At 36.0% G+C, this 16,486-nt stretch overlaps 1 protein-coding gene across 1 annotated transcript in view; it reads right to left on the bottom strand.

The window, feature by feature from the left end:
* EEA1 (early endosome antigen 1) overlaps positions 1 to 16,486 on the bottom strand; it is a 160,523-nt gene that overhangs the window by 80,884 nt on the left and 63,153 nt on the right. Inside the window, exons 3-7 of the mRNA XM_062203134.1 lie at positions 16,284 to 16,411; positions 6,136 to 6,190; positions 5,980 to 6,045; positions 1,141 to 1,180; positions 220 to 333 (exon numbers count right to left, since the gene is read on the bottom strand). Of these exons, the coding sequence (XP_062059118.1) occupies positions 220 to 333; positions 1,141 to 1,180; positions 5,980 to 6,045; positions 6,136 to 6,190; positions 16,284 to 16,411 (403 nt within the window). The remainder of the gene's footprint in view (positions 1 to 219; positions 334 to 1,140; positions 1,181 to 5,979; positions 6,046 to 6,135; positions 6,191 to 16,283; positions 16,412 to 16,486) is intronic.

Raw genomic sequence — 16,486 nt, 5'->3', positions numbered from 1 at the left:
GGAAGAATCCACAGGGAAAAAATTCAATCTTTTTAAGGAAGGAGATGGGAAGACAAAATAATTTATGCAGCAACTCGGGTATCATTAAACTCCACTAATGACAACCACAGTCTATACCAAAGGCTTAGCATACTAACCTACTACGTTTATATCCAGGACATATAATGGTAAAAAGATAATGAGACTGATTGTTGGCTAAAAAGTTCTGATTCAAATTACCTGCAATTTCAGTAGCAAGTTGTGCTGCTTTCTGCTCAAATAAGTCTTTCATTTGTTTAATATTAAAATTTTCTGTTTGGGCTTCTTCTAATTGCTGTTCCAAAGACTGTATTTCTACAAAAATATATATCAGTTGTTCAGATATAATGTTAACTACATTTACTAAATTTTTATTATTTATATTCATTGTAGTATACTCATTTTAGCTATTAAGACATTCAATGTGAGTCTAATATCCAATTAAAGCAGAGTATGTTCATCATGAATTAAGCACATCTGAGTCATTTAGGGTACAAATCATAATTTATAAACATACAAGAAAAAAATACTGGGAATAATCCCAAGATAGTCTACAAATACTTGCTTAAAAGTTATCTTGACTTCACATTTCACAAATATACCATCCAAAGAAAATACATTCTGTTCCTCTTAAATTAGTTTTAAAGCAGTCAACAATCAAAGTCTTGAAAGAAATTAATCAACTAAAGTATTTAGTCAACTCCTAATATTACTTCCTTCTTGTAAAAAAATAAGAATTCCTCAAAATTACACTATACGTTGAACAATCCTGCAGTTAAAGACATTTACAAAGATGCTAGTATCATCAATTTACTAAGGCACAAAGATCATATAACTTTAATATAAACAAATTTTCAATCATATTCATATAATATTCCCCAAACTTATTTACAACTTGAGAATACAAATGAACTGAAAAAATGAGTTTAGTTCACTGATTAAATTATAAAGTTCGTAAGTAGCTGTGATATGACCATTATCTTCACTGCTTTAGAATCATAAAGTATAACCACAAACCAAATTCATTTAGCAGTTATCTAGGAAAAAGAAGAAACAATAAAAAAGAAGGATGAAAAAGAAGAAAAAGAAAAATGAAAAACTATCTGCTTTACGTGAAATTACCTGCTGATGAATCTGCACCCAGTCCATCAGGTTTGGCCTCCTCAATGAAAACAAGACATAAATGGATGTATTAAAGGGGAAATAAACAATGCAATTACAATTGCAAATGTTAAAAATCTCTGAAAACCTCATTCTGTCAGATAAGTAGCAAGATTTCAGTGAAGATGAAAGATTAGTAGTGGCCATTCTTTCAGATCTGTAAGGTGCTATGAAGCAGAGCAGCACAATGGTCTAACTGAACTTCACCAGTTAAAAGACAGAATTTTTTTCTATGTTAACATACTAGTCTACAAAAATGTTAATGGGTCTTAAAATAGATAGCACTTTAATTCCATGAATTCAAATATATATAAATAATATAAATTACTATGATTATAAACATAGGCTCTAAAACAAATACTTGAACTTAAGTTATCTGGCAATATTCAAAATCCTACTGTTATGTAGCTCGGAAATAGTTCCAAATACATAGTTTGTTATGTGAATCACAAATGTTTTACTATAATATGAATTTGAAATACATTCTTTTCTCCCCTTAAGCTTGTAATGTCTTATCAGATCCCACATTTAATGATCTATAGGGAACTCCACCACCCCTAGGGAATGCAATATAAGATCTTATCATACCCCAAATGTGAGATACTGACCTCAACTTCTGGATTTCACAATATACACTCCTAAGAGTCTGAAAGACCCATTGAGAGTTGCGGCAAGCTATACTCCATTGAATGGATCTCCTAATACCAACAGTATGTGCTGTGGCAGGCTGCAATGTGTCTGCCAGTTCTCCAAGACCAACAGCTTATACCTCCTTGAGACAGGACCACACCATTAGTATTTGAGCACTGAATCTCGCCTGCCAATACCTGCACTGCCCTCTAGCACCAGGAGATTCCTGCAGATCTCTGCTGTGCTGAACACCATCACTCCACAGAAACAAATAATAAAAAAGGTGCACCTCAAGCTCTACTTAGACTTCACATTCCACAGAGACCTGTGCACATCATAACTGAGGAATTGGACTTTAATAGTTTTGGAACTCACCTATGATGTAGTCAGTGCTGCTCAACTATTCAGAGTATTTCCTGTAGATTTGTTCATATAATTCTCCCACACTTTAAGCCTATGAACCTCAGAAAATTTTCTCTAACTATAGCAATAAACCACGGGCTTTGTGAAATCAAACTTTGATCATCTCCTTACAATCATAAAACATCTACATTTCAAAATCTGCAAAATCTAAAATGTGCCAATGAACTATCACCACTAAAACACCAGGTGTTAAAAGCATAAATCTTTAATTCAGGCTCATAATTCATCTTTAAAAGAAGCAGAAATAAAGAATATATTCCTTAAGTTTTAATTTATCACATGCATTAGGAACAAAATATAGTACCTTGGTATTATTTTTACATTTTAAAGAATTAAACATATCTAAAAGATTTTTATTAAGATTTTCCTAGTAAACCTGACTTTTTATTTCCCTATAAACTGGATTTAGACATATTATTCTTAGCATCAAATATGTGTTTTTAAAAAGACCGGAAATATCTAAGTGTCTACTTTCTTTTTTTTTTTTTTTAAGATTTATTTATTTATTTGAAAGGCAGAGAACTGGTGCCCATATGGGATGCCAGCACTTCAGGCAGCAGCTTTACCTGTTATGCCACAGTGTCAGCCCCAGAATCATCAATATTTAAAATACATTTTCCCCCCAACAGATATATTTCCTATCAAGGTAATTTATACCTTGCACTGTAGAGAATTGATTTAAATTTATTAAATGTGAAATAATCATCTTTAATGCAGCAGGCAATTTCCTCTCTTACTTTCAGAATTATAAAATAATATAGCCCAAGCTTAATTGCTAGTGGCATCTACTAGAGATCTTAAAAAAATTTATGGAAAATGTATATTATAAAGGAAGTGTGCATGGATTTCCATTTTTTGGGCCAAAATAAGCTTATCTTTTAATTTCATTCTTTCAAAAACTTTTTTAAGTGCCTTCCTATATCAAACAAGAATAAATGAATTATAAGCATTTTAGGTCACTAAAAGCTTCTTTTATCTTAACTGCACTTCTGATTTAAAGAAATTGAATAGCAATAAGATTAATATCTTGATATTCACTTCTTTTGCTTTTCCAGTTCAAATGATAATTCTTGGTGAAAAACTCAAGACTACCAAATGAAAATCACAATGTGCCAAGATAATGTGCCAAGGGATTACGAATACTTCACAAAAATGTTAGAACTATTGTTGAAGGGTATCTACTTTAGTCCAACAAATTAAAACTATGGATTTGGTAAAATTCATCATTCTTTAATTCTTGCTAAACTCATAGGGTATTTATATATATATATGTACATACATATATATATAGTCATGTACCACATAACAATGTTTTGATCAACAATTGACCACATATACAACAGTGGTCCAGTAAAATGATTAAGCTGAAAAATTCCTATCCTCTATTTGTGTTGCAGCCATCATAACATTATAGGAGAGTGTAAATAAACCTATGCTGCTTGTCATAGAAAAGTATACGAACTTCAATATGTACAGTATATGATACTTGATATTAGCAATAAACAACTGTTACTTGTTTATGTATTTACAATACTATATTTTATCATTATTTCAAAATGTATTCCTTCTACTTATTAAAAAAAAAAAAAAAACTAACAGCTCAGCAAAGTCCTTCATCAGGCATTGCATAAGAAGGCATCATTATCATCGAATGTGACAGTTCCATGCATGTTGCTGCCCCTGAATAGCTCCCAGTGTGACGGCTGGGAACCTTTAATCCTCCAAAGGCCATTTGGATATTTCTTACATTATTTGTGTGCCATAAAAAATTATCAACTTAATAATTAGCCTGCTCACTGTGACATAGTGGGTAAAGCCACCGTATGCAGTGCCAGCACCCCATGTGGGTACTGGTTCAAGTCCCGGCTACTCCACTTCCAATCCAGTTCCCTGCTAATGCATCTGGGAGAGCAGTGGAGGATGGCCCAAGTGCTGGGGCTCCTACACCAACATGGGAGACCCGGAAGAAACTCCTGCTTTTGGCTCTCAGCCCAGCCCTGGCTGTTGCAGCCATCTAGGGGAGTGAATCAGTAGATGGAAAATCTCTCTCTCTCTCTCTCTCTCTGTCTCTGTGTGTGTGTGTGTGTGTATGTATGTGTCCCTTTTTCTGTGGCTGCAGCTCAGCCTTCCAAATAAAAAAAATTTATAATTAAAAAATTTTTAAAAATTAGTCTGCAGCAGTCTTATCTATGGCACGATCTACACCCTGACACCATCGTAGGCTCTAGCCCCTACTGCCATTGCTGGAAGCCAGGTGGCCACATGGCCCAACCACTGGTGTCAGCCTCACCCCCATCCTAATGGGATTCACTGCTCCTACTTCCCTGCCTGTCCCCCAGTGAAGTTTTAAAAGGACCTGTTCCTGAACACGTGACTCTCTACATCTGATCTCTGTCTCTCTCTCTCTTATGCTCTCCTTCTCCCTCTTTTCCTTCTTCACCCCTTTCCTCTGGTCTGTCAGGTTTCCCCCAATAAACTCTTTCCCTTAAAAAAAAAGTTACTGAACTTCAAGTCCTGCTTGTGGTTGCCTTGGTGGGGCCAGACCGAAGGATTTCACAAGGCTTATATGGGAAGTTCCCCACTCCTGTCCCAGTGGGACAATATTTGGAGGTGGAAGACAATGATATTGATGATCCTGATTCTGTGCAGGCCTAGGTTATCTTAGTATCTTAGTTTTTAACAAGAAAAGTTAAAAATTAAAATAAAGTAAAACAAAAATATTAAAAATCTTATAGAATAGGTAAAGAAAGGAAATATTTTTGTACAGCTGTACAGTGTGGCTTTGTAAGCTAAGTTTCATTATACAAGAATCAACAAGTAAAAAATAAATTAAGTTTACTGTGGTGCAGGAGAATAGAATATCAGTATGCTCTCAAGCAGGAACAAGTGTGTCGTACTCAAGGAACAAAATGAAGGCAATGCATTCAAGCTAAGTGAATGGAGGGGAGAGCTGTGGCTTAACTCACTGATATCCCATAGCAAAATGCTGGTTCAAGTCTCTGACCCAGTTCCCAACAAATCGGCCTAGGAAGGCAGTAGAAGATGGCCCAAGTACTTGTGTCCCCATCACCATGTGGAAGACCAGGAAGGAGTTCCTGGCTCTTGGCTTTGGCCTGGCCCAGACCTGATTGTTGTGGCCATTTGGGGAATGAACAAGCAGGTGGATGATTCTGAATAAAGAACCAGCAGATGGGAGTGTGGTCTCTCTTTTGTTCCTGCTCTCACTCTTCATCCCTTCCTGCTTCCCTGTCTCTCTGCCTCTCAAGTAAATATTTTTTAAAGATTTTAAAAAACTAACATTGTTAATAAAGCAGTTTCTCATATTTTCAATCATCACTAGCACAAACAGCTAATATTTTTCCCTACAAATATTTTAGTCATTCCAAATTTGTCCTCTAAGTTGTCACAAACACAAATTCTTTGAAGTGATTCATTATTGTTTGAACCTATCTTTTTTAACCATTTATGTTTATTGTCAGAAAATATGGTAAGTCCAGTATTGAAAAAAAAAAATCCATAGGCAGCTAAGCCCTGACAGAAGACCTTTAATAGTTACATCTTTGCTTCCCTGATATTTGTTTTCACTGAAATTTAAAAAAAAAAATTTTTAATACCCTGTAGACTATTAAACACAGGGAAATAAATTAAAATATTATTTGTATAGACCACTTGCACATAAAAAAGTATTATGCATAACTGAAATGCAAATACATAATAAACATGTTTCAAGTATTTAAAAGTAATTACTTGCTGTTGTAGCCCTTGATATTTTTCTAATTCTTTCTTTAATTCTTCTGAGTACCATTTTTCTTCCTGGTACAAAAGATATTTAATTAATAAATTTTAAAATATTTATTATCTGAAATGCTGAATGCAAATAAGTATAATCATGTTTATGCTCACCTTAAGTGAAGTCTGTAGGTCTTGGACTTCTTGTCTGAGTAGTGTTATATCATCGCTAAACATATATAGGAGGAAAAGGAATTAGTAATTAGTGTTCTTTAATTAACAAACTGGTCACTTAACAAATTATGGCTAGTAACTACATGATTATTACAGTTTTCACAATTCTTAAAAAAAAACCACTACATATTTCATGTATAATAACACATATATATATAAAACCTAAAAAAAATAGTTATTCCTAAAGCTCACTACTTATAAATGGAAAACATTTTTTCATGGAAATAATCATGTACTGAAAGGTAAGTACCTCAGCCAAAAGCACAATGTCTTCCATTTATTTACCAGCAATAAGCATCAACGGCTGCCTATGGCAGTTAGCATAAAATCGAAACTCATTTACAGGGACTATAAAATCTGCCCAGTCTAGTCCTGAACTTATCACTCTCCCCTCCATTCACTTAGCTTGAACACATTGGCTGCATTTTGTTCCTTGAGTATAAAACACTTGTTCTTGTTTGAGAACATACTGATATATTCTATTCTCCACACCCAAGACTCTAACTGACAAAGAATTATAAGTAGACCACCCTAGGCCCTAATGCAGGCGGGAAATTACATGAGAAAACACATGTGGGATTATTATTCTGGATGGCGAGATTTCTTCCTTTGTTGGACTGTTAGCAGAAAAATTCTCTTAATCCATGCCACTACCAATGACAGCCATGATAAAAAAAAAATTACAAAAAAATGGAAAGGGAACAGGAGTTGATGAGGAATACTCAAATGAACTGATTCTACTCTAAAGGCAATACAAGAATAGGATCAGGTCTAATGATGAGAAGGTCAAGTCCACTCCAGCGTAAGTAAAAGATATCAGTAAAGTGAAAGATTATAGGACAGACTGTTATGAGAATCAAACACTTGGATGGAGATTGGGGTGGAGGATAAAGAACATCTTCATCCGTGAAATAGGGTTAATAACAGAACAGAAAGGAAATTGCAAACAAAGACAAATGTAAAGGATGAAGAAAAGAGTCTTCTACCTTTATAGCCAGTAATATGTAAGTAATTCATTCATTCATTATTCAACAGGCATATGTTGTTTGTGCCAGACTCTCAAGTTGCTCAGTCTAATGGGGGAAGTAAACATGTAAATAAGTAAGTGTAACAATCCATGATCAGTTCTATGATAGAAACTAAAACAGAAGCATAAAGATAGTGGTCACTTCTACCTAGAGGATTGGAAAAGGGCTTCATGATGGAGATAATCTTTGAGGTCAAGTCTTTAATCTTCTACACATTAAAATAAAATTAGAAAATAGATTCCTAAGAGTTTTGTTGACTCTCAAAATACATCTTTTGTGACATTTTCATTTATCTGTTGTGCGTCTCTGTGTGTGTGTGTGTGTGAGTGTGAGACCCATCCCTCCTCTCTTCCATGTTGTCTAATGAACTAAGGTGACTACAGAAACCACAATCCAACCACAAGACATTTAAATCTTTACGGGTAAATGGAAATGTGTGGGTATGTTGTAGGTTTTCCCTATTATTAATCTTCTAACTCTACATAGAAAACAAAATGATTAAGAAAGGAATAACAACATACCTAAATGGTTCATACTAAAATTTAATAAAGTTTTTAAAAGAATTGTGATTTAACTTCTAATTCAGTAATCTCAGTTGTTCCAATTAATCTTTTATAAAGTGTCATTTCAACAAAGTTGTAAAAGTAATTTGCCTAATAAAGACAATCTTTTGAAATGTGTAACATATCAAAACAATCTCAGGCTATCTACAAAAGACAATTTGGCAATATCTATCAAAACATTAAAGGGAATCTTTGCCTAAATATTTATCTTACAGATATAGTCAAACATGTACAAATGATATCTCCATAAGAACATATGCCACAACATTACATGGAATTGCAAAGTATTCAAGAAAAGAAATAAAATTGCATGCTATCATTTAAAAAATGAGATAGCCCTATTTGCATTGATATGAATGCATTTTACAGAGAAAAATGAATGATACAGAATAATGTAGAATTGGCACCTTTCATGTATGATGTTTACACACTGATTTATGTCTACAGAGACATAAACATATACATTTATAGGCATAGATTATCGCAGAAGAACACACGAGAAACTAATGAAAAGAAGTGAGTGCTAAAGAAAAAGGGCGGCAAGGCCTCAATTTTCAACATGTATCTTCTTAAATCATTTAAAGTTTGATTCCAAGTCGTGAAGTTTTGATCTAAAAGACATATCCTACCTATAGTCACATGCTATCCACTGTGTTACACAACTGTCATAAAGTAGAGCAGTGCAGGGAGAAGGAAAGAGGACTTATAACAAAAGATAAACCTGACAAAGTACACAATGCCCCATAATCAAGGAGAAACCAGTAAAAGTTATAATTTAGAGTAACAGCAATCAAATTTACATTTTAAGAACTTAATTATCCAACAATATGGAGAATTGGAAAGGTGCATGACTAAAGGCAGAAAGTCAACTATAAATAAAGAAAAATATTTTTGAGTGAGATATGATAAGGTCTAAAGTTGCAGAATATAAGTTGTAGAAGTGAGGATGGAAAAGGACATGAGAGCTGTTAAAGAAACAGCATTAACTAAATTTTGTGACAGATCAGATGAAATGAATAGGGATATATCCAATTTTCCGGCTTTAGTATCTAGATAGACACATAATGCTGTCATTCTCCAGGAGAACCAACAGAAGAGAAGGAGTAGGTTCAGAAGGAAATACTATGAACTCTTTCAGAAGATCAACCATGTGATGCCTTTGAAACATCTAAGGGAAGCTACCTATTCACCAATTTGGAAGATAATTTAAGGCTGAAGATGTAGTTTAATAGGAAGTTATGGAGTTAGTTGTTATCTGTAGGAAGATTATATGGAGGAAGAGCACCACAGAAAACATAAAAAATGATCACAATGGTATGAGGTGCCAGAAGACTAAAAGGAAAAACAGAAAACAGAGTCAAATTTTGCAGAGCTTGTGGTAGTCTACAAAGATGACTGCCATCATATTCTTCCCTTCCTATATGCAAAATCCACTGCTCCATTAAAAGATGAAGTTTATTTCTTTATTTCTCAAATTTGAGCTGGCTTTATGACTGCTTCCACCAATAGTATGTGGCAGAAGCATTGCTCTGCCACTTTTGAATCAGACCTAAAGAAAATAGGCAGGTTCTGCTTCTTTGCTATCAGAATGCTCCTTTTTGGAACCCAACTCCTACTTTCTAAGATCAAGCAGTCACACAGAGAGATCATAGAAAGGAGAACTGAGTCCCCAATATGCACTCAGCAAGCATTCAATACCAACTTCCAGCCATAAATGCAAGGCCAATTGGAACTTTCTGGCTTTTCCATGAATATCACTTAAAGAGAAATCTACCTCTCCTAAAGAATGATGAGCAGTAATAAACTCATTAAGCACTGGGTAGACTGTTACATGGCAACAGGTAATTAAAATAGAGGTTAAGTAAAACAATAATGAAAATAATCCAGGTTACTGCTGACCTTTGAGGAACAAATTCCAGGAGAATGGTAGGGCAAAAGCCATGCTGCAGAGAACTAAACACTAAATTAGTAAATCAAAAGGAAGAACAAGTATAGACTATGAATGCCTTTATGTTGAAAGTTTATGTGTTGGACATGGTCTAATTCACAGCTGAAAAGTTAACTCTACTAAATTTATATTAAATATAAAAATATTTGGGCTGGCATTGTGGCATAGTAGGTTAAAATACTACCTACGATGCCAGCATCCCATATGGGCACCAGTTTGAGTTCAAACTGTTCCAATTCCAATCCAGCTCCCTAATAATGCACCTGGGAAAGCAACAGAAGATGACCCAAGTCCCTGGGCTCCTACTCTCCCATGGGAGACCCATATGTGATCCAGCCCTAGCTGTTGTGGCCATTTGGGGAGTGAATCAACAGATGGAAGATAATCTCTCTCTCTCTCTCTCTCTCTCTGTAACTCTCCTTTCAAATAAATAAATAAATCTTCTAAAATATTTATAATATGATTTAATGTAACCACTTTATTTTCTAACTGACAAAAGAACAATAGCCAAAATTATTAACTTACACATAAAAATACCAAAGAATGTCAAAAGGCATGTTAAAAAGAAGACCTTCTCCCAAAATATATGAGTTTTCTCACACATTTTAATAAATTCAAAGTCAAATTTTATAGTTCTACATCATCTATCAATCACAAAGTTAGGTAGCAATATTATTCCTCTATGGAATATTCCTTGTATTATAACACATTAATCAATTAGTTTATATTTCTTTTTAAAAAGGCATTAAAATATTGTTTGCAAGTAGAATGAAATTAAGCTGTCTTCCTTAGAGTTTAAAAGGCATGATATCTGCTCACTCGGACTTAACCCTAACGGTAGAGTTAGAAACATGCCAGGGGATTTCAATTCAACCCCATCAAGGTGGCATATACCAATGCCATCTTACTAGTCAAAGTGATCAGTTCCAGTTCATAACTGATCATAATGATAGGATTAAATGTCAAAGAGATCACATAAACAAGACTAGTGTCTGCTAATAATACCTGATAAAATTAAAAAGGAGAGAACAATCCAAATTGGGAAGCAGTATACACAGCAGACTCAGAACAGCAGATGTTCTAAATAGCACTCTGGCCTCAGAATCAGCACTTAAGGCATTCAGATCTGGCTAAAAAGCCCATGAGAGTTTCTCAGGCATGGAAAGCCAAGACACTGTGGCAAAAAACAAACCTAAATGAAAGATCTCTTTGAGTGAGATCCCAGCGGAAAGAATGGGCCATCAAAGAAGGAGGTACCTTTCTCTGAAGGGAGGAGAGAACTTCCACTTTGACTATGACCATGTCTAGGTTTTTTTTTTTTTTTTAACTTTTATTTAATGAATATAAATTTCCAAAGTTCAGCTTATGGATTACAATGGCTTTCCCCTCCCATAACTTCCCTCCCACCCACAACCCTCCCCTCTCCCGCTCCCTCTCTCCTTCCATTCACATCAAGATTCATTTTCAATTCTCTTTATATACAGAAGATCAATTTAGTATAAAGATTTCAACAGTTTGCACCCACATAGAAACACAAAGTGAAACATACTGTTTGAGTACTAGTTATAGCATTAAATCACAATGTACAGCACATTAAGGACAGAGATCCCACATGAGGAGCAACTGCACAGTGGCTCTTGTTGTTGACCCAACAAATTGACACTCTAGTTTATGGCGCCAGTAACCACCCTAGGCTGTCGTCATGAGTTGCCAAGGCTATGGAAGCCTTCCAAGTTCACCAACTCTGATCATATTTAGACAAGGCATAAAAGACAGAGTGAGGATAGTAACCAATGATCCTAAGAGTGGCAATTACCAGTTTGAACAATTATACAGCATTAAGTGGGGAAGAGGACCATCAGTACACACAGGTTGGGAGTAGAGCCATTGGTGCTAGAGTAGAGGTTATGATTACAAAGGAATGAGGCCCAAGTGTGCTAGACAGGGTCTAGAACAAAGGACAGAGTCATTATTAGATGTGCTAAGAAAGGTGCTGTCTAAGCTACAATTAAGTTTTCTGATTGAGAGGCAAATAGAACCTGATAGAAGGGGCTTGATAATAATCTGGTGGACTTTAGGCCTTGTAAGTTAAGAGGCCCAGACCTATCTATCTCTTCACATGGGGTATATCCTAAGGGAGGTGTGAACCTCCTAGGGGAAGGCACTCTGTTGACTTTCATTACTTGGCTGGCCTGGGAGGAGAGCTGGCCAGGTAAAGGCAGGTGGCATCTCTAACAAGAAATTTACAGTTCTGCCTGCAATGTTGCTGACCCTACTTGACCATCCCCTCAGCTGCAGTGGTCACTTTGGAAGTTGGGCTGAGTGAAGGGCTTTTCAGCTTAGAGCCAATAAGATCTGTGGCTCTGACCTGGGCATCCTTCGACTCCAGGGCAGGTCCATTTCCAGTGATCCAACTCTTGGCAGAGCTGCCAGGGCTCTTCACAAGCTGACTTCTGCTGAAGCCCAGGCTTACCACATTGAAAGCACTGCAGTGGACTGGCCTGTTGGGTCTCCTTGAGGGCAGATCAATGTACATGTCAGCCATTAATAGGTCTGCCACCCATTGCTTCTGATGCCTAGTTTTCTTTTCCTCCTGGTTTGTGTTAAAGCAGACCAGAGGATGCAAGTCAAGGGAGTGCCCGTGTCCCATCTCTAATCTTCGGTGGCCTGAACTACAAGTCTATAGTCACAGGCATGTTCTGTAGTAGTTTTTCTAAGGTAGACAATGCCCATGAGGAAAATTATATTCTCACTTTAAAACTTTCTTTCCCTTTGGTCTGAAAGGGAGGTTTTTTCTACTTACTGTATACTTCGCTGATGGCAAAGTGAATCTAGCTATGAGATTATTATTTAAGTTCTTATTTTGGCTATGCTATTACAGAAAAATGTTAGCCATCTCTTTTATAAGGTCTAAAGATTAAATTGTGCATCCTACAGATTCCTTCATAATAGAATTAGTTTCCTACCTTGAAGAGAATAGAGAAATGAAAGAACAAGTTGGGCTTAGAATAGAGAAATGAGGGAGCAAGTCCTAGATCGCTTGCTGACAATAGCAGTATTACATGAATACTTAGCAAACCGTTTCAACCATTAGATAACAACTTAAGAAAACATCTACCAGAAGGTCCAATGCCTTCTATAAATTTTAAGAATCATGTATTTGAAAACACCTCTTAAATATCTAACATGGTGTAGTTTGTTTAACCAGTAAACTTAAGCACAACCATATAAAATGTTTTTAGTTTCTTTCTACCAACAAGTTTAAAACATATGATACACAGATTCAGGTCACACAAATTAAAATGTATCTTTGATTGATTTTAGCAGCTTAAATTTATGGACAATCTTATCTATAAGCCATTTAAAATAAAACTCTTAATAAAATTTCCCCATGTGGACATACAATATGTACACACATATAACATAGCATAATAGACCAATATAGCAATTTTAAAAATAGCTTTTAAAATCTTTAACACTTTTTGTAGATTGCCAATTGATTTGAATTGCTTTTTGTTTTTAGATTACTTTAACACATTGCTTTAACAGAGCATCAGAGTTTAATTCTATGTCAAAGAGAAATTGAGCTTCCTGTGATCTTTTGCTGTGAGGTTTCCTTCCTTTACCTTCTTTCATATTGGTGACCATGTTTCTGTGTTTCTGTGTGTAACACATCTTTAAGCATCTTTTGCAGGGCAGGATGAGTGGCAACAAATTCTTTCAGTTTCTGTTTGCTATGAAAAGTCTTAATTTCACCTTCATTCACAAATGAGAGTTTTGCAGGATATAATATTCTGGGCTGGCAGTTTTTCTCTCTTAGTACCTGGGCTATATCTCGCCATTCCCTTCTAGCTTGTAGGGTTTCTGATGAGAAGTCTGCTGTGAGTCTAATTGAAGATCCTCTGAGAGTAATCTGACGTTTCTCTCTTGCACATTTTAGAATCTTTTCTTTATGTTTCACTGTGGTGAGTTTGATTACAATGTGTCGTGGTGAGGATCTCTTTTGGTCATGTTTATTAGGGGTTCTGTAAGCTTCCTGTACTAAGATGCCTCTGTCCTTCTCCAAACCTGGGAAATTTTCTGCTAGTATCTCACTGAAAATGCCTTCTAATCCTTTCTTCCTCTCCATGCCTTCAGGAACTCCTAGAACCCGAATATTAGGTTTTTTAATAGTATCCTGTAGATTCCCGACAATATTTTTTAGATTTCTAATTTCTTCTTCTTTTCTTTGGTTTGCCTGTTTCCTTTCCTGTTCTCTGTCTTCTAAGTCTGATATTCTCTCTTCTGCTTCGCCCATTCTGTTTTTAAGGCTCTCTAATGTGTTTGTCATTTGATCTATTGAGTTCTTCATTTCATTGTGGTTTTTTGTCACTATCACAGTTTCATGTTCTACTAGTTGTTTCATTTCATTTTGATTCCTCCTTAATATTTCATTTTCACGAGAGAGATTTTCTATCTTGTTCATTAAGGATTTCTGTAGTTCAAGAATTTGTTTTTGAGAACTTCTTAATGTTCTTATCGATTTTTTGAGATCCGCTTCTTGCATTTCTTCTATCTCATCATCTTCATAATCTTGAATTGGGGTGTCTTTTTCATTTGGGGGCATCATAGTGTCTTCCTTGTTCTTGTTACCTCGGTTTTTGCATTTGTTGTATGGCATGTTGGAGATATTTGGTTTCTTCACTGTGGTGTTTTTTCTTGTTACACTATGGCTCTATATTAAGTGGACTGTCTGCTTTCAGTGGAGCCTTAGAGGCTTGAGATGAGTGTGGACTGAGAGCTGTGTTCGGTTCCTCAGGGCTGAGGGTGTGTCAAAGATGACACTCCCTATTTAGGCGTGGTAAATCTCTTTTTTTTTTTTTTTTTTTGATTCAAAAGGGAAGTAATTCCGCACAGCTGAACGTAATTGGAGGTAGTTAGCAGGCAAATGATATACCCACAGGAGCCAGAGATCGGAAGCTCTTTCCCAAGGACCACACAGGGAATCTCTGCTGCCCTCAGTGTGGGCTCCAATTCTTCTGCAGTGTCCCACTGGGTTGCCAAGTTAGATGCTAATCTCCTGTTATTTCACCCCTCCCCCCAGAGTCAGGTTTTTCTGCTAGGCTCAGGGCCGGTGCAGACCTGAGGTCGCCCTGCTTATGACGTATGTCCAAAATGGCGCCTGCTCTTTGTCTTGCTCGCCTTTGAGGGGTGAGCAGAGAGAGACAAACTTGTGTCCGTATCGGTCACTTTTTTTTTTTTTCCTCTCTCTCTTCTAGTTAGCCTGGTGAACTTTTCCCCACGGAGTTTCAAGCCTCGTTCCCTCTAGTCTCCTCTTTCCGCTTGCCCGCTGGTGTCTCGGGCTATGGAGGTTCGGCTCACCTCGCGTTCCAGCGCTGGTGTGTTGAGTCTGCCGCTGGTGTCCCGAACTTGGGCTCCCACGCTCTCCACGCAGGTCCACTGTGAATCACTAGTTCCAGAAGAGTTTCCGCTGCTGTTTCTTCCCCTACTCTTCCTTGACCCTGCAGTATCTCCACTTTTATTAACCCGTGTGTCTTGCTGAACTATCAATGTGCTCCCTTCCTATTCCGCCATCTTGCCACTCTCCGACTATGACCATGTCTAAATAAGATTGAAGTTGGTGAACTCAACAGGCTTCCATAGCCTTGGCAGCTCATGACAAGAGCCTCAGGTGATTACTGACGTCATAAATAAGAGTGCCAATTGTTAAATCAACAACAGGAGTCACTGTGCACCTGTTCCCCATGTAGGATCTCTGTCCTTAATGTGTTGTACTATGAGAATTAACGGTAAAACTACTACTCAAACAGTACTCTATACTTTGTGTGGCTGTGTGGATGCAGTCTGTTGAAATCTTTACTTAGTATATACAAAGTTGATCTTCTGTATATAAAGATAATTGAAAATGAATCTTGAAGAATGGGATGGGAGAGGGTGTGGGAGATGGGATGGTTGCAGGTGGGAGGGAGGTTATGGAGGGAAAAGCTGCTATAATCCAAAAGTTGTACTTTGGAAATTTACATTTCTTAAATAAAAGTTGAAAAAGAAAGGCATGATATCTCATTAGCAGTAAAAGAAAACTGAAGTCATATTGCTGAGTACTATTCCAAGTATTATATTTTCATTTAACTTTAATTCTTAAAATGGTCAGGCAAAATTGTCCAGAAGCACAATATGTATGCGTATTTATTATTTACTGCTGATCATAAGTTAGCATTTAAAAACTTTAAATTTAATTCTTGGCTAAATTCATTATTTTAATTTATTAGAAAATCAACTAGACAAAAGCCAAATTTAACTTAACCTTCTTTTGTGAATTTACATTTTCATTAAAAATATAACCTCTGTACTATATTGTAGATATTGATATAGATATCACAGATCAAGAATTGAATAAGTTGTAAAAATAAGGGATAAAGGCCATACTAAATGAAAAATAATTAAATTAAATAATACAAAAATATTAGTTTTCAAAACAGACCATGATTAACCAATACCACAGGCACATTCCATAACGGCATTACACTTCAAAAAAGTATTATACTGTACCGCTTCAAAGCAAGACTAGCTTCTCCTCCATGACTTGAATCATTACCAGCATCATGAACCACCTCATAGTGTTTGAAAAGTTCATCAGCAGAGCCAAGAGACTTCATACACTGGGGACATATGAAGCCCTAGAGAAAGAGGCAGAAAGGTTTCAAAATAGTATTTAATATTATAAAATAACAATTTGCATATTAAGAAATATA

The sequence above is a fragment of the Lepus europaeus genome, chromosome 10 (assembly GCF_033115175.1).
Source record: "Lepus europaeus isolate LE1 chromosome 10, mLepTim1.pri, whole genome shotgun sequence".
Lineage (NCBI taxonomy): Eukaryota > Metazoa > Chordata > Mammalia > Lagomorpha > Leporidae > Lepus > Lepus europaeus.
Note: the sequence above shows the minus strand (reverse complement) of the source record. Positions and strands in the feature narration are given on the sequence as shown.